A 24,150-nucleotide genomic window follows, 5' to 3' on the forward strand; every position below is an offset into this window, starting at 1 on the left:
GTGTTGTTATTTGCAATTTCAACACTCATTCCCCCATCACAGGAGGAAGATGGTTTGGCTTAATAGTTGTTCATATATAGTACTGTACAAGAAAGAGACCAAGGGTTTGTTGCCTGGTTTGCAGCAAGATTCAGGTCTCTTGTTCACATTAATCCAAGCAAACTGCACCACAGGGGTAAATGCTACAGTATTCCATTTAACCGGATTAATAAGGGCTGGTGTGAACACACCCTCCGACCCCACACACTCACCAGGTGGCAAGCAACAAACCCTTAATCTGCCCTTTTCCCCCTTTTCTGTTTCGATCATATCACGGTTGGTTGTGATTTTATTCTGTGTTTTTTTTTTTTGTTTTTTACTGTAGTGTATTATTATCTAGTATTGTTTCAGGAGGACTGTCTTCTACTTGAGTTGTGTTTATGTCGTCACGGTAAAGGTGGACTTTTGGAAACAGCTTTTGGTATGATAAATGTATTTGAAATGGGACATTCTGATGTGTTCTTCTTTTCCTTTTTTGAATGAAAAAACAAGTAATCATTTTGACGTTCATCCCAATGATGAGATGCCACTCTCTTAGCTTACCAGTCTCAGATATGGACTTTTGTCGTATGACGCTGTGGAGGTCACAAGGAGCACTGAAAATCAAAGCATGAGGAGGGCATTGGGTTGAATGTGTTGTGTGTGCTTACCCCACAGCCAGTCACTCTGCAGGACATCGTTGAACATGTGATGAGGATCATCACCTTCCACAGCCCACAAGACTCCCTCAACTCGGTGTGTCCTTATAACCCAGATCACCCACACTTTCTTCTTGCAACCTCGAAAATCCTCTTGTTTTTCCCCACTGCAGTGCTCACCTTCTTGCTTGTCTCCTCCAGTCTCCAGCCATTCATTCATTTTCTACCTCTTATCCTCACGAGGGTCGCGGGGGTGCTGGAGCCTATCCCAGCTGTCTTCGGGCGAGAGGCGGGGGGGTACACCCTGGACTGGTCACCAGCCAATCACAGGGCACATACAGTCCCTGACAAAAGTCTTGTCGCTTATCCAAGTTGTAGGAACAACAAATAATAACTTGACTTGTAGTTGCTCAATTGGAATCAGGAATGACTTATATGAAAGGCAAAGCCCTCTAGATTATGCTTTTTATATAAAAATAAAGTTTTGTACCATTCATTGAGTTTTATCATTTAATTAGGACATAAAGGTCAGATTTTGCTTGGACAAAAGTCTTGTCGCATACAAAAAAATGTAGAAATAATACATATACTTAATGTTGAATACACAAATATGCTACAATAACATCAGAACATAAAGTCATTGTACCTTGGAAAAAAGAATTAATATTGTGTATGGCTTCCATGAGCTTGGAGGACTGCATCCATACGTCTTGGCAATGACTCAAATAACTCATCTGGAATGGCCAAGAAAGCAGTCTTGCAGGACTCCCAGAGTTCATCAGGATTTTTCGGCTTCATCTTCCAAGCCTCCTCCTCCAGACATGCTCAATAATGTTCATGTCTGGCGACTGGGCTGGCCAATCCTGGAGCACCTTGACCTTCTTGGCTTTCAGGAACTTGGATGTGGAGGCTGAAGTATGAGAAGGAGCGCCATCCTACTGCAGAATTTGCCCTTTCTTGTGGTTTGGAATGTAATGGGCAGCGAGAATTTCTTGATATTTCAGGCTGTTGATGTTGCCATCCACTCTGCAGATCTGTCAAATCTGACCTTTATGTCCTAATTAAATGATAAAACTCAATGAATGGTACAAAACTTTATTTTGATATAAAAAGCATAATCTAGAGGGCTTTGCCTTTCATATAAGTCATTTCTGATTCCAATTGAGCAACTACAAGTCAAGTTATTATTTGTTGTTCCTACAACTTGGATAAGCGACAAGACTTTTGTCAGGGACTGTATAGACAAACAACCCTTCACACTCACATTCATACCTATGGACAATTTGGAGTCACCAATTAACCTAGCATTTTTTTTGGAATGTGGGAGGAAACCGGAGTAACCGGAGAAAACCCACGCATGCACGGGGAGAACATGCAAACTCCACACAGAGATGGCCGAGGGTGGAATTGAACCCTGGTCTCCTAGCCATAACAATGTTAATAATCATAATAACAATGCTGCTGTAGCTCTGAATGCTCGGTTTCAGAGTTGCCCTCTTCCCCTCTCTGCTGCAGTCTGCAGTGTGTCAGACAATGAGTGCTCCTTTTCAGGCAGGCGAGGTGGATGCAGCGCCCTCGCGTCTCTGTTCTCCTGAGCTCCATGACACCAGCGGTGCCCCAGACAACGTGTGCCCGACAATGAAAGCTCCTCTTTGGGCAGGCAAGGTGGACTCAGTGGCCTTGCGTCCCGGTTCTACTGAGCTCCACGGCACCAGCAGTGCTTCTGACAAAGTGTGTCCAACAATGAGTGCTGCTCCTTGGGCACGCGAGGTGGAGGCAACGCCCTCACGTCCATCTTCTCCTGAGCTCCACCACACCAGCGGTGCCTACATTACCACTCTTTGAGTTCAGGGGTTTTCAAACAGTAGCTCATGAGCTACTAGTAGCTCCTAACCATTTTCCTGGTAGCCCTCCAAAGGGTTCATTCATTTATTATCAATACCTATACCGACAAAATTAGAGCTTGGGGTTCGGCAGTTTCCGGAGCAGGCCGTGGGTGGAATCAATTAAAATAGACCGTTTTGGAAATCCAAGGAAATACACCTAGCATAGGTGCAGATCTAGAAAGGTTTCTGTTCTGGTTATTGTGTGTAGCTGCTCTATGGGAGTCCACATGTCAATACAAAGGGCTGAAAAATGGTATAATCATATATATATATATATATATACTATATATATATATATATATATATATATATATATATATATATATTAATAGCTGCAGGCCACAAATGGACCCCCGGGCCGCACTTTGGACACCCCTAATCTTGACATAAGCCTGTCTGTTCTCCCATTAACTGTTTCAGGGCCACTGATTCTCCTTCGCCTGTCACCCCGCTACATCAACAGAACCTCAGGTTAAAGGTCACCTCAGTGGCACAAGCCAGAGGCCGACTTAATTGCAAATACTTTGACAGGCTGTTTAAAGTCTGTATTTACATGAAAACTCCCTCACTCAAACAAACGGGTAAGGTCTCTGAACTCGGCTGAACTGTGTAAACAACACAGTGCAGCATTATTAGATTTAAGCATTAGCATTTTAGCATTATTATTGATATCAGCATGTTTTGTGAAAAAGGCATGAAAGTTGCCTTTTAGGAAAGAAATTACAAATAAAACCATACTATGATGACTTCTATATAGATGTAATTATCTGGGAAGACTGGATTCATTTGTTTACAATTAAAAATGACATAATATATTAGTGAATACATTTATATACAGTATCAGCATGTGTGCAGCGCAACATTTTTTATGCTACTGAAAATTTCAACTAATTGATTAAATAAAGATTTGGCCAGATTCAGTTGAGACGTGAAGCGGTGTGGCTTTTCACCTCTATGGGGAATTTGTCACAACGTGGTTAGCTTCAATGGAGACTGATTGAATGAAAGAAGTAAGCCACAGGCTTTCTGTCTACATCCATGAAGGTGCATGTTGACCACGAACCTGCCATGCAATCACTATTGTTTAACTGCCTGCATTTGAGACCTTTTAGTTCTACAGTTCCCTCCACAAGTATTGGAACAGTGGTGTTAATCAATCCCTCCTATTTTTGTCGTAGACTGAGAATATTTGGATTTGACATCAAAAGTCGAATACGAGACCAGAGAGAAACACTTCAACTTTTATTTCCAGGTATTTCGTTCTGGATGGGACACTCAACTTAGAAGACAGCGCCTTTTGTTTGAACCCACCACATTTTTTATGTGAGCAAAAGTACTGGAACACGTGACTGTTCTTTTTGGCTGCATTATACTGACATCTAGTGGTAAAATAGTGTAAGCACATAATGTTTTTCCTTTGCTAAAGACAATGTCCAAAGCAGTTACAGCAGAGTACATTTCCCTCTGCCTTATAATAGTAATACTTTTGGCACTGTTCCCAGACATACATATTTTAAACGGATATTAGCATTTGCTATACTTGTTTGTATTTAATAGTCTGCAGACGAAAAAAAAAGAATGAACGATTTCCAGATTGCTTTACAATGATGGTTTTGTTCGATGGTTTATCTTTGCGACTTCTTTACGACACGTGCTACTTTACGGCCGTATTGGAGGCTGATTCAAAATGGAGTCAACCTGTGGAAACGTAACAGACTAAATGCATATTAATTGTACATTAACCTCGGTTCTGTGGAGTTGCGTTTAAACGGTTCGCGTAGACACCAAAAATACGTAGCTCTACATGATGACTGACGATAAGAAGACTGGCTCATTGGGTTTCTTTTCAAGCTACGACGATTTGAGCGACAGCAGCGACTCAGACGAAGAGGCTAAGGACGACCGGGGAGAACCGAGCCAGAAGGAGGGGAGAGACGCCGAGGGAAGTAAATCAATTTCTTCCCAGCAAGAGAGCAAACCAGCTACCGGTGGAAGTCTTCTACCAAAGCCAGAGGAGCTGTTCAAGTCTGTGTCTAAACCAGCTTTTCTCTACAATCCTCTGAATAAGGAAATAGACTGGGATAGTCTTACAGTAAAGGCTCCCGAAGAGGTAAAAACAGCAATTAATCCCGTCTTTTTATTGTTAAACAAACGTGTAAAAGTGACACTAGATGACAGCTATGACAAAGCACTCGGTTCTTATACAAAATAACTGAATGAAACTACAGCTAAGAAAAACATACGCGAAATGCCATTTGTATCCAGGACAAGTTATTTTTGTTTTCTTCTTCCATAAATGATCTGTATTTATTTTAAAGCATACATATTTGCCATCTGAATACGTTCCTCCAGGGCCGCCTGGTTTCATTCTGCTTTCTTCTGCTGCTGTTTTCAGGCTCCAAAGGAGTTTAAGCCATGGGTCACAAATGCTGTGCCCCCTCCCCAAAGTTATACAGCAGAGCCTGAGAAGAAGAAGGGGCCTCCTCCAGGCTTGGACATGGCGATAAAGTGGTCCAATGTGTATGAGGACAATGGTGAAGATGCACCAAAGGCTAACACAGGCAAAGCCCAGTTCCTTCCGCCTGAGGAGCAACATAATGATTCAGGTCAGTGCGGCTTAAATTTGCATATGAGTCAGTAGCATTTTAATGCATATAGTATATGATTGTGTGGATATCAATACAAATAAAAAAGCCACAGAGTGCACCACATATGACACACTGGGGTCCCTTTTTATCCTCAAAGCACGAAAAGGTACGTTTTAAATACATCTGATCACATTTACATGTTGCAAACAGCAACACAAACCCAGATGTTCACAGCTAAAACCCTAGACTTTTGCACCTTTCCAAGGAAATATATTTTTTCTACAATAAAAATGTTAAATCAGATTATAACTTTTAAAAATTTATTTTAACTTGCAACACACCTGAGAATGAAAATATATGCATTGAAGCCGAAGACCAAACTGAAATGTAACATGAATGTAATAGTGTAACAATAAACTAGAATTCATGGGGTACCAGTGGAGGCAGTAATGCAGCAAAAGGGAAAATGGTTTAAGAAAAAAAACTTTCACATTTCACTAATAACTAATTTATCGCAGACCCGATTGTGATAAGTGAATTTACACCAAGTAGGATTCCTTTTTTATATATGGGATAATTGCTTATTTTGTGCATAGAAAACCTGTTTTCAGCCTTCTAAATGCGGCTTCTTTAGAGGGCCCTGTAATGACCTTTACACTTGTATTATTGTAAGACCATTCAAACTTGCAATAAAAGCCTGTTGTTCTGGCAATCAGGTGCGATGCTTGTGTGTCTCATCAAACATTACTGACACTTTGTGACCAGTGTAGAATACTACATATCATTCAGGCAAAAAAAATTATACATTTGCTTACATATACATATGTTTTAACTAGTAATATCCATATTTTTGAACATGATGGTGATAGTGAAGCCGGGATTACTGCGCTGTATTTCTTTTAAACCAGCACGTTTATTTTATTTTTCCACCTGCTTGTACGTTTGTGTTGCCTGTTCATGTGACTTTAGACTAATTTCCAGTCTTCTCAAACTTTCTAATCTGATTAGATGAGGAGTCTAAGGGGGCTCCTGGGTCAGCCAAGAAACGACGAGTGGAGACCTTTCAACAGAAGGAGAAGAGGAAGAGGGATTTGGGACAAGCCACTTCTGACAAGAATTTCGTAGAAGAGGAGAAAAGGATCCTGAGACAGAAGGTTGAGTGACATCCAATGTGGCTACAAAATGGAATCACTGTCATATGTGAATATTTTACATCAGGAAAGAGCATTAGCACAACCTGCTCAGGTGGCTCGCTGTTCTTGGTCGAGATTGGACTTGGATTGACTGTTTTGGTTCCTTTTTACATTTGCGTATTATTATTTTCACAATACAATATTGCTCTTTTGACTTAATGACCAAATTCAAAACAAACATAATTCTGGTCTGTTTGAATTCATTCTACACAGTGAGGCACCGTTTGTCCATTGTTTTTATTTGTCATGTGCTTTACTCAATTTTTGGTAATTATGTTGTGTTGTTATGGTAACATCTCAGCCGCTTGACCGGTTCACTCTGCTTTTTGGCACCAGATGGCGCCGTTATGCTACTCAAAAATCCACTGCCAAGTTTTGACACTGCCATGCTGTCAGACACAAGTCTGGTCTTTCATCAATGTTTTCTCTGAAAGGTAATGGTCATCATAGGTTGTCTCATCTTGGATATTTTACATCTGTCATACTGTTTGATCAATGTTTTCTTTTCATTTGCACATTTCACACATCCGGGGTGGAAGTAATTCATATAGTTGACCTTCCTTGCAAAAGTGCAAAAATGCAAAAGAAAACTGGATTTTTGTCTCTCAAGAAATGGCTGATCGTCATTAAACCAAATGTATTTTACAGCCCTAATCTGTCATCTCATTGGTTGATATTTCATCTTTGAACATTCACACCACCTCACAAATATGTCTTACTGAATCCAAGTCTGCCCACATGTTCCTTCTTTTAATATTATGGAAGCACCGAAGCCTGCATTTGACTGCCGAACAGTCCAGGATATACCCTGCCTATCATCCAAAGTCAGCTGGGATAGGCTCCAGCATACCCCTGTGACCCTAGTGAGGACAAGCAGCATTGAAGATGGATGGAAGCACTGAAGCAATTCTAATGAATTTTCAAACACAGGAAAAAAAAAAGTCTCCGCTTAGGTACAGTTTGGTGATCACAGGAATTCTTTGAGCCTATCTGTCATCATGGGTAGACATGAAATAGCAGTAAAAATGCTTCTGATAAGATTCCAGCTTCCAGGTATGTGCCTGGCCTTGTCTGTAATGCGTACCCGCAGACTGATTGTATCAACCATATTCAGCCTGAAATGACCAGAAAGGTCACAGCCATTACCGTTGAAGAAGTGCTAATCACACAGACAACTAGCTGGGAAGCATCTCGGCTCTTTACTGGAATTACATTGAAAGCATTCCTATAGTATTCCTAGTATTCCTACACCTTAATCATGCAGCATTATCATCATTAACAAACCACTTCTCATTTTATCGTACATTCTCACCCAAACATTTCTGTGCATTGAAAACCTGTGCATTGAAGTCTGTGCATTGAAAACCTAAAAACCACAATAAAGGTAAAGACCTTTATTATGGTTCCACCTGCATTAAAGGATTGTAGGACTATACTGCATCATACTGAGAAATGTATTTTTCTGGTCCCTCTCAACCACAATAGCAAAAATATTGTTGAAATATATTTTGTATTTGCTATCATTAATTATTTTTGATTCATTAGCTTCTACTACACCTCTGACATAACCAGATCGCTCATGATGAGCATGAAGATACAGTACCATCTTTTTTGGGTGGGGGGGGGGGGGGGGCTACATAATTCAGATCACGCTGCATAGTTTAAACCACAGCTCTGGTCTCACGTTGGACATGAAATGAAATGCTCAGACAGAAGCGTAATATAATTTACTGTAATCGTGTGGCACTATTTCCAAAATGGAGGTTGAGGTAACATTTTTCCACTTATTCCACAAACTTTGCAATCAATGTTGTGGTCAGACTTCTAAGTCAGACAGTAGGGAGAAGATTCCATTCGCAGCTCAGTTTAGTTTTTCATAATTCAGTAGCTTGGTATGCTGATGTCAGAATACACAAATACATTGGGGCATATAAACAAAAACATTACATCATTGCAGTTCCTCTTTAAAACTGCATACCAGCACTGCAACTACAGGCCTATTCCTCAAAACTTTAGTTAATAATCAATACCTTTTTTCATACGCTTGGTAGAAGTTTTGGCAGAGGCTATTCTGACCTTTATGGTGTGTTCACAGTGGTACATGAAGTACTGTACTGTGCTCTCTTAATTGAAGGGTGTCCTATCTCCAGAGGCTTTTTGACCATGAAATTATTCTACAGTCATCATTTCAATCTCACAGGTCTTTGGGTCTTTTGTTTTGATTGCAGTTTGTTAGCAATGGTAATGGTTTAATTTTAGGTTGAACATGCATACATGGAATGTATTCCATATATGCAGATTTGCATATATAGAATACCTGTTAAAATGTTTTAGAACACTCCAATTTCTCCTGGTGAAAAAAAAACTACATTTTAAAGTTTTAAAATGGTAATTCCCCTTTTTCCTGCCATTTTTCAAGCATAAAATAACTTTCCCACTTCATCCCTCTACCACAATGTGTCCTGAACACTGTTTTTATGCAGACAGAGGAGGTACTAAGTACTCCACAGCACGGAACACCTGTAGGAATCAGTACTTGAAACCGGCCTTTTTGTATAATTGTTAAATATACATTATTTTTCCGTATTGGTTAACCTTACCGTTTTTTTAAATCTTTGGCACTTCACTTACCTACCATTACAAGCTATTCATTAGACTTCAACAACTGGAATTTCAATAAATAACTGGAAAAAATACACCAGGTACACCCTGGACTGGTCGCCAGCCAATCGCAGGTTTAACCAGAAGCGTATTACAATTCAGAATTCCACATGTTCAAAAAGGAGCAGATGTTATCTAATCCTACCCCCTCTCTATTTCACATCAATTCCTAAGACATTTGTTTGTTCACTTCCTGTATTCAGCATGTGAACTTTCACCATTTTGAAATGACGAGAAAGCAAAAAGGAAGTACAGTGTTGCCTTGGTTAACGTCATTATTCCATTCCAGAAGGTCCGACTCAAACCAAAATGGACTCTAACCAAAGCAAATATTCCCAGCCATTCATCTATTTTAGCCTAACCCAGCTGACTTTGTTTTTCCTTTTGCACAAATAGTATTTTTGTTACAGGGCCGCCCCTCCCTAAACTTGATGTGTGTAAGGACCCACAATCCATGGGGGGCCCCATTTGGTGCAAAGGGGCAAATGTGCAAAGGATGTGCATCGCTGCTGTGACGCATGTTGCACCAAATCAACCTGAGGCAGGAGAGGAAAATAAAATTCTGCTACAGTCCCCAATTTTGCCAGGGGTGGCCCTAGGTACAAACTCCTTTGAAAGAAATCAGCAAAGTAGAGTAGTATTGGATATTTGTTCAAAAGCTAACCCACATTTTCACAACTTCAATGTGACAGTGTAATAGATACCATGAGTAATTTGCAGTGACACATATTTGATGTCCCGTGAAGGTTTTTTTGTTGTAAAATATGAGTGAATGCCTGCAGCAATAATGCGATTCTCTGGGATATAAAGCTGCCGGCCTCTGGACAAGGCATCACTGACAGCCATCATCCTGCCTAATTTATACCCTGAGAAAGGCTTGTGTCCAGCACATAAATTTAGTTGTGGTGCACACTTAGAAAAGAGGAAGGCCCATAAAGCAGCCGGGACAGAGGGGGCAAGCCAGAGACACAGAGAGAGGGAACAATGGGGAACCATCAGGAGGGGAGACCCAACAGCTGCAAAGCTACTACACACAGTCAGGTGCACACACACACACACACACACACACACACACACACACACACACACAAATATAGAGTCTGTCCACTTTTCATTTCCTTCTGCTTTCTCATACATCCAGTTTTCCTTTTCTCTGAGCAGACTGTCTGAATGGGGGGCAGCTAAGCAGATGTTCTGCCACTGCCTTCACAAAGGCTGCAAGTGACTGTTAGTAGGGGGTGGTGGTGGTTTGGTGGGGGACAGAAAAGACTTTCTCTTTTTTTTCCATCCAGCATGCAGAGCAGTACTCGACTAGTGGATATTTTTCTTCCCTCCTCGTGCATACCGTATGTTGTTTATTTCTGCACTTCTAATATCCCAGATACTACGTTAAAAAACCATAGCATTTCAGTATGTGGAATCAAACAATGGAATGGATTGAGTAAGACCCTAAAACAATGCACAACGATGAGCCAATTCAAGAAACAATACAAGCAGTTGATGTTTGCTAAATACAAGGATGAAGAGTCTTGAACCAGTCATGATGTGCTATATATATCACTATATTGACACTATATCGACTATATTAACTCACTAAATGTACTGCAAAATAGGTCAGTAAGGATAATTCATAATGCCGCCTACAGAGAACATACTAACTCCTTATTTCTAAAATCACAAATACTAAAACTTGCTGATATAGTTCATCTTCAAACAGCTAAAATAATGCATAAGGCTAAAAACAACCAATTACCTAAAAATGTCATTTAATACTTCTCTACAAGAGAGGAGAAATATGATCTCAGGGAAGAACTACATTTGAAACACTTATATGCTAGGACTATGTTAAAAAGCCATAGCATTTCAGTATGTGGAATCAAACAATGGAATGAGTAAGACCCTCAAACAATGCACAAGGATGAGCGAATTCAAGAAACAATACAAACAGTTGATGTTTGCTAAATACAAGGATGAAGAGTCTTGAACCAGTCATGATGTGCTATATATATCACTATATTGACACTTACTATAGTACCCATTATGTCATTGTATGGTCATATCACCTCGTACTTCGGTATGTGACAAAAAAAAAAAAAAAAACAAAACAAAACACCTTATTCCATATGAGGAAAGCAGGAAGTGAACAAATGTAACAGTTACTAATTGTAAAAGTACCAGATGGAAGGGTAGGATTTAATAAGCTTTGCTTCTTCCTACTCCTTTTGGACATGTGGAACTGTGAACTGATTATGTGATGCACTTAATTGTAATCTGATGCATGTTCAAATGAAATAAAACCATTACCATCACCATACATAGTATGAATAAGATCACTATTCCAGACTTGCAAGACATTTTCAGCATGAAATCTTAACTGTTAGACATTATTTATCACCAAATCAGGGTTTGCACCCTGCAGGGAGTGTGTCCTAACTCAAAGGCTTGTGCCTGTCCTCACTCCTCCTCTCTCCCCCTCAGGTCTCTCTTTCGCAAAAACACAATAATGCAGCCTGCAGGTTTTGACCTGTAAATAACTGCCCAGACAGGGTCTAGTCAGTCAGTCAGTCGGGGAGGCAAGCCGAGGCGTCAGGGCCTCTGCGGCTCCTGCAGTGTAATAACAGATGCTTATCACATTTTACTGAGGGTATAGTGGTGGTTTGGGGGGGTAGGGAGTTGGGGGCTCAGTATGGAAGCATAGCTTTGCTGGTAAATGCTCTTATTCATGTGTCCATTAGCGATTTGAAGCAAAAGAGTGCTTTAACAATTTGCGAATAGTGACTGTGTGTGTGTGTGTGCTCGTACACTAGCAGCTCTTTTCAGCAGCTCGTCCTTCTGCACATTCCAAGTAAAGGCAACAGCAAACAAATGGATTAAGGTTCAAGTGACGAATGTTTCATTCCTTTTCTGTGGTTCCTCACCCCTCTTGCTTGCCAGCTTGGTCTGGGTTAGCCACAGGGTCAAAGAAGAGGGGATTACTCAAGATACACTTCAGATAAAAGTGTCAGTCCAATAATCGCCAACAGTCCATCCTGTGGTTGGCTGTGCGTGCCGCGTGGGTTCATAAGAGGGGAGAAAACATCTTCATTTGTGGCATAATGAAGATGAACCTATAAAAAAAACACAATCCTTAAATCCACCTCTTTTGTGTAATGTAAACGTAGCATCCCAGCACATGTTCCCCTGCCATGAGAGTTGTTTTCCCTTCTGTTTGCTAAAATGCCTTCACACCCACTAGTGAAAGTGGGCAACTGACTTTAATTCACAATTCACAGACAAATATGTGCTGAATTTCAGTGGAGAAGCTTGAGCTACTGAACTGTAGTTCCCACTCCAGACACATGCAGTAAAACACATACAATGGATGTACCGATTCGCAGATTTCTTATTTATTGAAAAACCTGCTTATTCGCGCTTGGCGTTTGGATCAGCAGGTCAGCCTCCAGGCAAAAGGCCAGACTGTGACTCTGATTCCAGATTATATAGTATTTTTAAGTGTTTAAGTGTCAGAATTAACAGACTCATATTACCCATACTGCAGTAAACCACTGAAGTCCATGTAGTAGTCTTGCAAGGGTCCATATGTACAAATCCAGAACCGTTCCACCTGTCAATAATCAAGGGTAATTGGTGGGATGGACTGTGTTAAAGTTGTGATGATTCATTCGAAATTAAGGCATAAGGCATTCAAAAGACGCATTCAAAGACGCTGTGGATGATTTGTAGTATTCTACACTGGTCACTAGGTGTCAGTAATGTTACCGTAATGCTTTAGTGAGACACACAATTAGCAGACTTGATTTTATGGAACAACAAACTGATTTGAAATAAACAGGTATCCAGAATAAAAAATAATCCCGAATAAACACCAAATATTATCAAGGGCTACTGTTGCTGCAGTAACCCACGCCAAGCTAAAACTCAACACTGAAGCCTTGACATCACTTCCTGCCTGCCCTCCACTCAGCTCCCACTGGGAACATTTTTGTAGTGACACACGACGATGAGTTTTATTTATGTACCGAGGGCCTACTATTGAAGACCACGCTTAGAGTGTTAAAATATGGACATTTTTGGGGTAATGTACCACTGCTAATAGCAGGGATTAGTGTAAAGGGTTCATTATACACTAATAGCAGTACTGTTCTGTAGAGAGGAAGATCTCAACTCAAGATATTGCAGTTAATGGTCCTCATAGACCAATCCATTTATATTTTTCCAGTCCTGAATATGCTTTATCTTTATCTGGTATTCAGTTGTACGATTGGCAAAGTTGTGAATATTTTATCTGAGCTGCAAGGTGAAGTGAGGCGCAATAGAGGGAGGGGAGGGTGTGCGTGTGTATGCAGGCAGAGAGAGAGAGAGAGAGAGAATGAGTGCGAGAGCGAGAGAAAAAAAGAGGAAGGTGGTGTGGAGAGGAAGAAAGGAGAGGGGGAGTAAATGCATGCTGCAGAGAGCGTGTCGCCAGTGCGGAGGTGACAGCGGAGAATGGCTACGAGGCCGTCCGCCCGGCGAGTTGTGACCGCGGCGAGCGAGGACAACCTACCCGCCTCATTCCCTCTGGAACCAGCGTGCTGAAAGGAACCGAGGGGCAAGGGTAAAGGAATGGCTGATCCTCTACGGAGGACTTTACTAGCGAAACTCCGAGGGAAGAAATCCAAGAAAGGAGAGACGCTCGGCGCTGGATTGGACTCCACTGCTGCTGCTGCTGCTGCTGTGGCGGCGAATGCGGGCCGAGAAGGTAAAGAAAAAGTTTTGGAAATGGAGCGAGACTTCGCCCAGGCTTGCCCGCTAGTGTCGCTACCAGGGCTGGATTACATGGCAGAAAGAATGAGTACGTATGAGAATTGTATTGACGGACCAGTGGTACAAACCGAAGGTTGTGACTCGCAGTTAGCCGGCTCATGTCCTCCGGAGCTCGGCAGCGGGGGCGGGGTTCGGGTTAATGGGCCGCTCCTGGGGGGCTCACTTCAAAGAGAGGTGCAGTTTGGGGGGTACATGATTAGAGAGGCTGATACGAGCCACTGGGATCCTGCTTCTGATGTCAGAATCACCATTTCAGGTTCAGGAGGTGTGTCGTTTGGAGAAACCCAGAAGAAACATTTCGTCTCGGTTCCCTGGCAGTGTGGCGTTGGGGATTCAATAGGATTCGGGGACAATTCAAGCCATATTTATTCCAACGAACGAACTGGGATTTGTAATACATCAGATAGGGATCCTGTTGTCAAAGGACATTCCCAATGTGTGTCAAGGACTGTAGTTACTGTAAATATACACAACACAAACAAGAGTTTTGACAACCAGCAAAGTTTGGACACATCTCTGATCTGTGGTAATACAGAAGAAAATCTTTTCAGAACAATTGAGAGTTTTGACCCCGAATACTCCGGTGGCTTCAGGTGCCCTCTGCAGAGCCCTGCGGTCTTTCCTACTGAGCTAGAAATGTGTGATATTAACATGGCATCCATGTGCGCCACAAAAGGACCACTCAGGCGTCCATTAGACAGTGAGGATGATGATTATTATGATAATGAAATTCTGCCTTTTTATGAAGCTGTCAGAGCAAAAACCGCGGGTGATAGTGATGTTGTGCCGCTGCCCCACGTAGGTCAGGATGAAGAACAAACTGATGAGAGTCCCAGTGCCCAGGAAACAGACAGACTTAAGAACCAGCTGAAAGAGGCTTATTACCTCCTGATTAACGCTATGAATGATATCAGTCTGGATGTCCAGCAGGTTAGTGGCAATTTAACCGAGTATCAAACCATCTCCTCCTGTAGTAGCCACTCTCAGGATAGCTTGTGCTCAAGGTTGTCTGGCAAAATCATGGACAGTGACTCCTGGTCCTCCGGGGGTGACCCCAGCCCTCAGCAGGTGTCTGACACTGAATCCCTATTGCTGTGCCTAAGTGGAAACCACGAGTTAGACCTCAAAAGCGCACTGACTAGTAAGAGCATGATGAACCTGCGTGTTGCTAAGCGAAAACCCACTTTAGTGCGCTCTGCTAGTGACGGCGCCATCAGGTATCAAGGTGGACCTCTGCTTTGCACAAATCCTCTTAGAACCAGTCCGGTCATTTGTGACCATGAACTGATTCCCGAGCTAAAATCAGATAAAAAGAGCGAAGATGGCGAAGTTAAAACAGTGTGTGACTCTTCGAACCCTCTGATGGTCTACAACGAGCGTTTTCAAGAAGCTGCTTGTGAGGAAGACCAAAGCGAGCACCTTGCTGAAAGCAGTGGTTCAGTCAATAGCCTCACTGGTTCTTCTGACAGCAACACAGAAGCACCAGCAACTCCAGATCATGACGACAAGCAGCAGTCGACTGGGGTCCGAGCACACAGAGCCAACTCAGTCAACAAAGGACACGGTGTTACAGTCAATAAGATGCAAGAGTGGATGCACAAAGGCCGACTGTTGTCATCGGAAATGAAGCAACGCATAGAAGGCTCATCCTCGTCCCGCGGTGGGAGCCAAAATCAAGAGCGACCGTCTCTGCAGGTGACCCAGGTGGCGTTGTGTAAGCCAGGGGTCCAAACATCCAGCAGAGTGGTAAAATCGGTCAAGTCCCCTGCAAGCAAGATACCATGGCATCCAGGTAGGAAGGCTGCACAGAGTGACCTCAACTCCTGTGGATCTTCTCAATCAGCGAACTTGTCTGTGATTACTATCATCATCCTCCTCCACTCATAGTAAAATCCGTCTGGTGGCACTTCTCTTCTGGATGCAAAGCAAAGGGACGAGACACCTCAGACCTCTTTGCTTTCTTTTAAGATCCTCTAACCGGTGGCGGGTTCTCTTCTTCACACTAATTTAGGTGCATTTTAACACAAAATTAATAGCACATCAATTTGTAGATGGGATCACTCACAGTATAGTCTAACAACTAACTCATTCAGCTTTTCTGGTGTTGGTGGTGGGATTTGTGTGTGAATGACATTTGACTGTGTTTAAATGCATTACAGTGAAAACATCTGTATCATGAAACCAGCTGCACTAACAGGATGTTGACATGTCTTTGAACATCTCTTTGCTCAGATGTTGCGAACCAAACAGGAGTGTATACAGGGATGTAGCGGTGAAGCAAATTAGCTTCCAGTTGTAACCAGATGGTAAAATCATACCACAGTGTTAATTTACTTTGCTTTAAATGGCATTTGATGTTCTACAGTGTCTGCTTCCAGCTTCCACATTGACTAAAATTGCAAGTTTCGAGCATTTTTTTAGAGTGTTGCATTGACACGAGTGATACCATAAACTATCACCTAATACCGATTATGTTTTTGCTTTCTTTGAGCATATGTGTTTAGCGCTGAGCATGTGAGCTGCTGCAGAAGTCTTTTCCAGAGCAAATAGTTGAGCTACCATGTGTGCAGACTGTTGTTGACTGTCACAGTGCTGTGCTGCTAGAAATAGAGTGTGATCTGTGGCTTCTCAGAGGAAGGCCTCTGCGTTCAACGTTGTCCCAGCGTACTTCCAGCTTTACTTCTATGTCTGTCATTCCATCTAAAACTAAAGACTTGTCTTAGGATTTTTCGCCAACATCTGTCCCTTATTGATTCCTCATTGAATTTTCCAACAGCTGTGTCCAGAGGAATCCAAAGCAGCCCAGGAGCCAGTGCACTAACTCTGGTTGTGTTTGAGGATAAGGGGGTTGGGCTGTCATGTCCTCCCCGGTCATTAGCTCAGGGCAGCTCCATGGTAACTTGCATTTAAAAGACATTGGACTGAATATTTGGGATGCCGTTCCTGCTGTTTAACTTGTTTGTTCTGTGTCACTATGTTCCCATGAATGAACAGTGCTTGCTTGCTGAGAGGATTCAAAATAATAATACTGTGAGAATGCAAGTGTAATATAAACCTATATAACTATTGTCCAATCCATTTGGTTTGCTGTGACAGGCCATACTAGACCTTTTTTTTTTCACAAGCACACGCGACTAATGCTGGAGGCTCAATAATATGTCTGTCTGAAGTGCTTGTACATGGACATATTTATCAACAAAGGCAGCTGAAGAGACAGGCCGAGTGATGGAAGAGAAACCTGAGGCAACAGGAAATATTCCAACAAACTCACATGATCAGGCAAATTCTAGCTGCTACTTAAGTCATAGTTAATTTGATATGACATATAATCAGTAACATGAGCGCCTTCTACATAGGAACATTTTTAAGCGTTTGATTATTAAGCCAGTGTACTCAGGAGGAAGTAGTAAACACCGACTCTGCTGCCAAGACACCTCAGCAGGATGCAAGTGTTGGCATGTGATGCAACCCTGGACGATCTCAATCCCGTGCTGATGTAAAAAGAAAAAAAATCTACTCATTACCTATCTACCTCATTACCAATTCTCATTACCATATGAATGAACATCAACAGGAATGCATGCAACAGAGCAAAAGATTCCCTCGGAAGGGGCGCCTGAAGCTCTGTATAAATGACAAAGTGCACTCTGTATGGACAGGAAAAGTAGCTGGTGTAGGTTTTGGTCTTATCAAAAGAAGAGCCTCTATGGAGAGGTAAAAGCTAAAAGAAAAGCCCATGGGAAAGTGGATCAAGTGTTTGTAAAGAGAACATGATTCACTTACAAGATTTAGATTGGCAATGTACTTGGAGTGAGGTTAACTGACAGGTTTATAATAGCACATCCGGGAAATAAGCTTTTTCTGTTTTTAGCTCTGTAGCCAAAACCGTAACACCAGTTCTCATCTGTAGACCACCTCTTCTTCAGTCTTTCTCCCACACGCACATATGCAACGTTGTATTTTTGGTAAACGGCTGCAGCCATTTGTTACCTTTTAAGGGGTGTGATTTTATGACGCCTCACTGCATCATCGACCCAGCACTATTTGCCAGGAAAGTGTTTGCTGTTCGTTGTCTGGGAGCTTAATGATCTGTTGCTTAAGGACATAATATTTCAACATTATCGTTTAAATTGCAGCATAACATGTTGTAAACATAACACGTTTTGTCCAGAAAAGCAACAGCACATCATTATAACTTTTGTTTGTGTTTGCAAACCAATGTCAGCATGAATAGATTGGTAGATTATACTTCTGGCCTCAAAATGACGTCAACTGTTTGTCATAAAGCCAAACTAGTGGCTTGTTATTGCTTTGGAAAGGTGTTTGGCTCGGGAAGGAGTGTGGTGGTGGTAGGAGACAATGTTAAGGCTGTAAATCTGGAGCTGTGGTCTGGAATGCTGTTCGTGTCAGCACATGTTTCTTTTCCCAGTTATGAAAGACCCCTCAAAGAAGATGGCACGCTGGCATGTTGTCAACAGCATGCAGAGGCACCCTCTCTTCCTATGGGCTTGTGGAGCAGCTCATGCATTGATAGTGTTTTGAGTGGGAATAAACTAGAATTGCACACGTAGAATGCAGACATCCACCAAGTTCAAACAATCATAATTGGTATAATCTTTGTTGATATGCATTTCCTGTTTTTACCACAACTTTGAACCGTACCACATTTCTTTACACATTTCATGACAATTGTTGGGCGATATTTTTATATCCCGATATATTCTTTCAATAATAAGAAAATGACTTTATACAAGACACTGCTGAATTTAAATATTTATATTACAAGTATGTTTAGAGAAAAAACATAGAAAAATATAACCTCCCTGTTGGAAATGGAGAATTACAAATCATATACTGTTGAGTGTTAGGGGCTGTGGAGACATGAGACAGCTTCAAAGCATTTAAAATGTCTCACCCGTTCAACTAAAGCACATACAGTACTTAAAACTCAGACCTAAAACTCTACGAGGCATGTTTCTGTCAGGGAAACCCATGCATCATATTGAACATAGCAGAAAACATAAATCCATTTATGTCAGACAGGCTTTGTTTTCTGCCAACGATCTTTACTTTTCACTTTTCAAGACAAAACTAACCTTAAAACACGCCTGTATTTTTAAAGAGACTGTACGCAACGACTTCTCCAAAGCATTGTATCGAGCCCTCTTCCTGCTTTGAGTATGTAAGCTACATCTAATGTAACACATTTTCAGCTAATGATAGCAATTTGGCCAAGTTTAGCTACTGATGGTAGCTATCATTGAATTTAGTCTATTGGAACCACATCATGACTGCAAATTGTTGATCACCTGACTGAGACTACTTTTGTGTGTGTGGACGCGCTATGGAAATCTACTTGAATACCAGCCAGCCATGAGCGACCAATCATCTTCTTCGAGACAAACAACTATTGAGGCCAAGTTGTTTAAAGTTACTTTGAAATTGTATATATATACATATATAGACATATTTTGACATCTGCAAACAGACCCTTTAATTTTTATGTCCAGTTGTCAAATTTTCCAGGAAGACACCAGGGATCGTGTCCATGTTAAAACCAATATCATTCCACAGTCGTTTATATCATAGATCTCAGATTGCTTAAATGGCAAGAAGTTTGCTGACGGTAGTGAAGTGAAGTGTTGTGTAATGGCAAAAGGGACTCCCAAGTTTGCCTTCATGGAACTTTAGAAAGTCTGACATTTCAATTTTCTTACAGATGTTTTCCAACCACATAGTTCTAGAAACTACCTTATTTGCTCCTAATACCAGCAGGAATGTAGAAATGGATCAGGCTGGGTCCTTTGGTATGCCATTATCCTCTATGCTTGTCTGTTATAACACAATAAGGGATGCTGTGATCATAGCCTTGGTTAGGTTTGTTGTGGTTTTCATGGTGACACTGGAGAAGCGTTGATAGTAGTCATGAACATTTAAATTGTGTTGTGTAGAGGGTAATCTAGATTGAAAAAACATGTAAAACAAATGATTACAATGGCGGTGAGCAGAGCAGTTTCTTAGAAAGTTTGCAGTCATTTTTTGTAGGTCATTGAAATGCTTACTGTTCAGAACAGAAAATATAGAGGGAAGTATCTTTTTGTTTTTATGCACCTTTCAGCACAGCAGAAATTTATAGTTCTAGAGTAGACTCATTAAATCTCACTCGTTGCACAATGAATATGCACATACAGGCAGCTTTGTATTCAATTTCTTCCAGTGAAAATAGTGTTCTGTTTAATTTGGCGGATGCGTGGATGCAAATGCATTTCAATGAGAATTGTTGAGGTTGTCATTTAAGCATGCAAAGGGCTTGTCTGTTTTTTTGAAAAGGTTTCTAGTACAAGTTAGAGCACATCTCTCAGCCTGTAACACACATGCGTAAACAACTTATTTAACTTTCTCTCACTGCATCCCATCTTCTGAAAAACAAAAAAAAAAAGTCAGATCATTTGTTGCTGAACATGAAGACAATGTATTTATAACACAGGCCTCTGAGAGCCGGTGGTAGCCTGATAAAAGCATGTGACTACAATAGTCAAGTAATAAAATATAGAGCATTTTGCAGACATGTCCAAACTATATGTGGCTTTTGAGGTTGCCAAAACACAAACACAAACACAAAAGGTGTTGTATCTATGGCATTAATATTTACTATAAGCACTCTGGTTTCTTGATACAGATGTTTCCTTCAACTTGACAGGGCATGAATTAGATACAGTCACGATTTGATGAATGCACCTCAATTATTCTGTTAATGATAATAATCATGGTTAATTTGTTTTGAATGGCTTTTGGCTTTAGTGATGATAACCAACACATGTTATCTAACCTTTTCCTTCAGCTCTCAATGACAATGTCCCAACTCAAGGGGCTACCAAGGCCACTGAGCTTTCAACATGGCGACCACACCTCCACACCATCACTGTCGCTAAGAAGCGCAACTGGCTGCAGCAGAGCTCCCTTGGAAAGAACCATTGCACGAAGGAAGAGCTGCAAGGCAAGCTAGGAGCTGAGGAGGAGGCCTGCCAGTGCTCCACACTGCTGCCTCCTCCTCCTAGTCCCTCCCCAGAGCAGCTGAGAGGTTCAGGGGGAGCACCGTCGCGACCAGATCATCTGCACCTTCCCAAGGTTAACCTCAAGGTTTTTCTTAAAGTAGAACTGTGTTGGCTAGTTGGTGGATTGTGTAGGTGTAGCAAAGAGGGATATGTGGAGTTTGCGTGGTGTTTCTTCGGGTAGTCCAACTTCCTCCCACATTCAAAGACATTCCAAATGACATGCATGTTAGGTCGAGTGAAGACTCTAAATTGTCCCTAGCTGCAGCCAAAATCAGCTGGGATAGGCTTCAGCTCACACTTGACCCTGAACAGAATATCTCTCTATGCATTTTTGGTACTGCTTGTCCTCACTAGGGTATGCTGGAGCCTCTTCCAGCTGCCTTTGAGCAGCATCAGCCAGTCACAAGGCACATATACACAACTATTCACACCCACCTTCACACCAGAACAATTTAGAGTCTCCAATTAACCTAGCATGCATATTTTTGGAATGTGGAAGGAAGCAGGAGTACCAGGAGAGAATTCATGCACGCACGGGGAGAACATGCAAACTCCACGCAGAGATGTTCCAATGAAGATACAAACCCTGAACAGGATAAGTGGTAGAAAGTAGCTGGTTTGCAAATTTATATCAGTGTGTTTGGAGCACTTTTTTTTTGTCTCCCCTCTGTATTTAGGTCAGCGTCACTCAACCGAAGACGTCACCTCACCCAAGGAGCGTAGACCCAACAGAGGAGAATGATGCCGATGATGAAGGCGAGATCTGGTACAACCCAATCCCTGAAGACGATGAAGTTGAGGTGTCCAACAGACCCTCCGTCCGACTGCTCATCGCCCATCGATCTGAGCCCCAGAGGAGACCCAGTAAGGGACGGGATGCGGCTCGCAACGGGGGAACCCTGGAGACCAGCGGTCCAGAGTCTCATGAGGAAAGCAGTTCAGCAGATGGGAGTCAGGGGAATGCTGCACATTCCACAGAGACGCTACATCTGCACAGACAGATGCTTGCGTGCAAACCACAGGAGGAGGGAGGACATTCTACCAGCAAATCTATAGGTAAGTCAAAAAGACACACCCTTCTTGGCATTGTTACAGTCCTACATTTTTGTTCCACCATCATCAAGGACTCATTTTGTCGCTGGGTCATTCTGTTTCTGACTTTTGCTGTTATGCTCAATTCTCCAGAGTTAAGCGCTGAAATATTACTACGAACTCATTTGCTACCAAATACATATTTATACCTTTTGTACTTTATTTTTGAACTAGTGGCAAAAAGAGGTGATTTAAAAAAGAACATAGCTAAGTTAAAAACCTATCCAGAATATTTTTAATAAATAGAAAATGTTAAATATATAGCACAAATTCTTAAAAACAAAATAATTAATAAGAATAAAATAATAAATACATACATTATAATAATAACATATATAGATAAATACATAATTAATTATAATTAATAATTAATGGTCTGGAATGCTGTTCGTGTCAGCACATAATAATAGACAAAAATAATTCAGGCTGATTAAAAAACTGTTTAAGAAAGTATACACATGCAACAGTCACCTATTGCAGCATCACACAGAGTGCAGAATACTACCATGTCCAAAAGTAATACGTTAATTCAGTTCTGTTCTTGGAAATTGTTTGGATCTAAACAACGATGACAGCCAGCACACGCCGCTCTGTCTCTTAATAAGCTCAGCTTGTTTTTTGCTTTCTTCACTTCCGACTTTTTGATCCGTCTGTTGTGGCAACGTGGTAGTTTGAACCAATTGGTGCATCTTGAGCTAAGCCTATAATTATGACTTTTAACAACACTCTTCTATGGCAAAGAGTCATTTATTTGCCGAGCTTTGAGAAATGTAATTTTTTCCCAAAATATTTTACAGTAAGATTTGCAACTCACCAAAAATGAAAGACCTTAAGAAACGCTGACAATACTCTTATTAGATCATTCCTAGATTGGCCTCAAATTCCTAACTATTTCTGCATTTGTGTGGCTCAGCAACTTTCCATGTAAGATTAGGAATTAACATCAAGTCCAAGCACTAATCATGAAACCAACCAACTGAAATTAGGCTATTTTTGCACATTTTGATTGGCGCAGATGAAATCTGCAAGTATAATTTGGGCCTTTTCATCATGCTTGAGTGGATCAGTTGATGCAGCATATTCAGCACTTCTGCCCGATAACAATTCTTCTTTTAAATGCCTGTGAAAATAGCCTTTAATGTTCACTTTTAGCTGTGACCTACTTGTGATCTGCTCTATTTTCCCATTTCCATTGTGCAATAGGTTTGTGGATGAATGGATTATGTTGAACAAGACTCCTCATGAGCAGTTCTGTCATACTGTGGGTGGTATGTGCATTTATGGTGCTATGCTGTGAAAAGACGAAGCTGCAGTGACTTTGCATTTCCATTAATGTGGGTGTGCTACTTTGTTTGATGTGGATGCAGATTTTTTTAATTGCTGAAATGGATAAATGTTGGATAAAGAGTAATTGCCCTGGTTAAAACAAAGAAGTGCTTTTAGCCCATTTTGACAAGTTTCACATAAGCTATGTTCACACTGCGGTGTATGATGGCTAATTGTGTGAAAATCCGATCTTTTATGTAGTCATTCATGTGACCAAAAAAATGTGACTTGTATTTATGTGAAATGTGAACGCAATGCATCCCGGGAGTGTTGCACATGATCACAAAACACACGTCACATGTGTGTGTGTGTGTGTGTGTATATATGTTTATGGAAGTTCACATGAAAAAATCACAACTGACCTGCAAGCTCAATGTAGCCATGATGCACTGCAGCTCACGTCAATATCCCACTCCACGTCACCTCACTAGACCTCACCCCGCTCATAGGAACAAACCATAACCATTTCCCTAGCTCTCCACAAACTGCCATTTTCTTTCTTAATTTCCTACAGAAAATAATTCGGTTCAGAAAATGTTTACTGTGGTTGAAAAAAAATATGGAAATTGATAAGCTGCCATTGATTTTAAGAACTAAACTGTGTTGTGCGTGATGTCGACAGAGAAACTAAAATGGCCTTGCATATAGGTGTTTAGATATTTGAGCTGTCATAAAAGCAAAAAAAAACACGTGTCACAGTGAAAGTTATGCTTAAAATGAAGCTTTTTACAAAAAGCAGTTTTACAATTTTTTTTAGTCAGGAACTGATATTTTCCTGAAACTTTCTCATGTTCTACTGGTGATTACTAAAGAGAGGGAAAAGGTAGAAACAAGTTTTGTCTTTTTTTTTTTTAATGAAAGACTTTCTT

General features: G+C 41.2%; 2 protein-coding genes across 4 annotated transcripts in view; both read left to right on the forward strand.

Annotated features, from left to right (window-relative positions):
- The first annotated feature begins 4,204 nt into the window (after positions 1–4,204).
- Positions 4,205–7,834, forward strand: c5h1orf52 (chromosome 5 C1orf52 homolog). The gene is made up of 3 exons (XM_058073327.1): positions 4,205–4,673; positions 4,959–5,169; positions 6,160–7,834. The coding sequence occupies exons 1-3, from the start codon at positions 4,368–4,370 to the stop codon at positions 6,312–6,314; spliced, it is 672 nt and encodes a 223-aa protein (XP_057929310.1). The 5' UTR covers positions 4,205–4,367; the 3' UTR covers positions 6,315–7,834.
- Positions 7,835–13,398: 5,564 nt separating this feature from the next.
- syde2 (synapse defective 1, Rho GTPase, homolog 2 (C. elegans)) overlaps positions 13,399–24,150 on the forward strand; it is a 35,019-nt gene continuing 24,267 nt past the window's right edge. The window contains exons 1-4 of one of the 3 annotated variants that reach the window (XM_058072662.1): positions 13,596–13,743; positions 15,278–15,600; positions 20,650–20,936; positions 21,541–21,919. In XM_058072662.1, the coding sequence (XP_057928645.1) occupies positions 15,390–15,600; positions 20,650–20,936; positions 21,541–21,919 (877 nt within the window). In that variant the 5' untranslated portion in view covers positions 13,596–13,743; positions 15,278–15,389. Of the gene's footprint in view, positions 15,601–20,649; positions 20,937–21,540; positions 21,920–24,150 lie in introns of all 3 variants that reach the window. The other 2 variants (XM_058072661.1, XM_058072663.1) reach the window with 2 other exon arrangements.

The sequence above is a fragment of the Doryrhamphus excisus genome, chromosome 5 (assembly GCF_030265055.1).
Source record: "Doryrhamphus excisus isolate RoL2022-K1 chromosome 5, RoL_Dexc_1.0, whole genome shotgun sequence".
NCBI classification, from domain to species: domain Eukaryota; kingdom Metazoa; phylum Chordata; class Actinopteri; order Syngnathiformes; family Syngnathidae; genus Doryrhamphus; species Doryrhamphus excisus.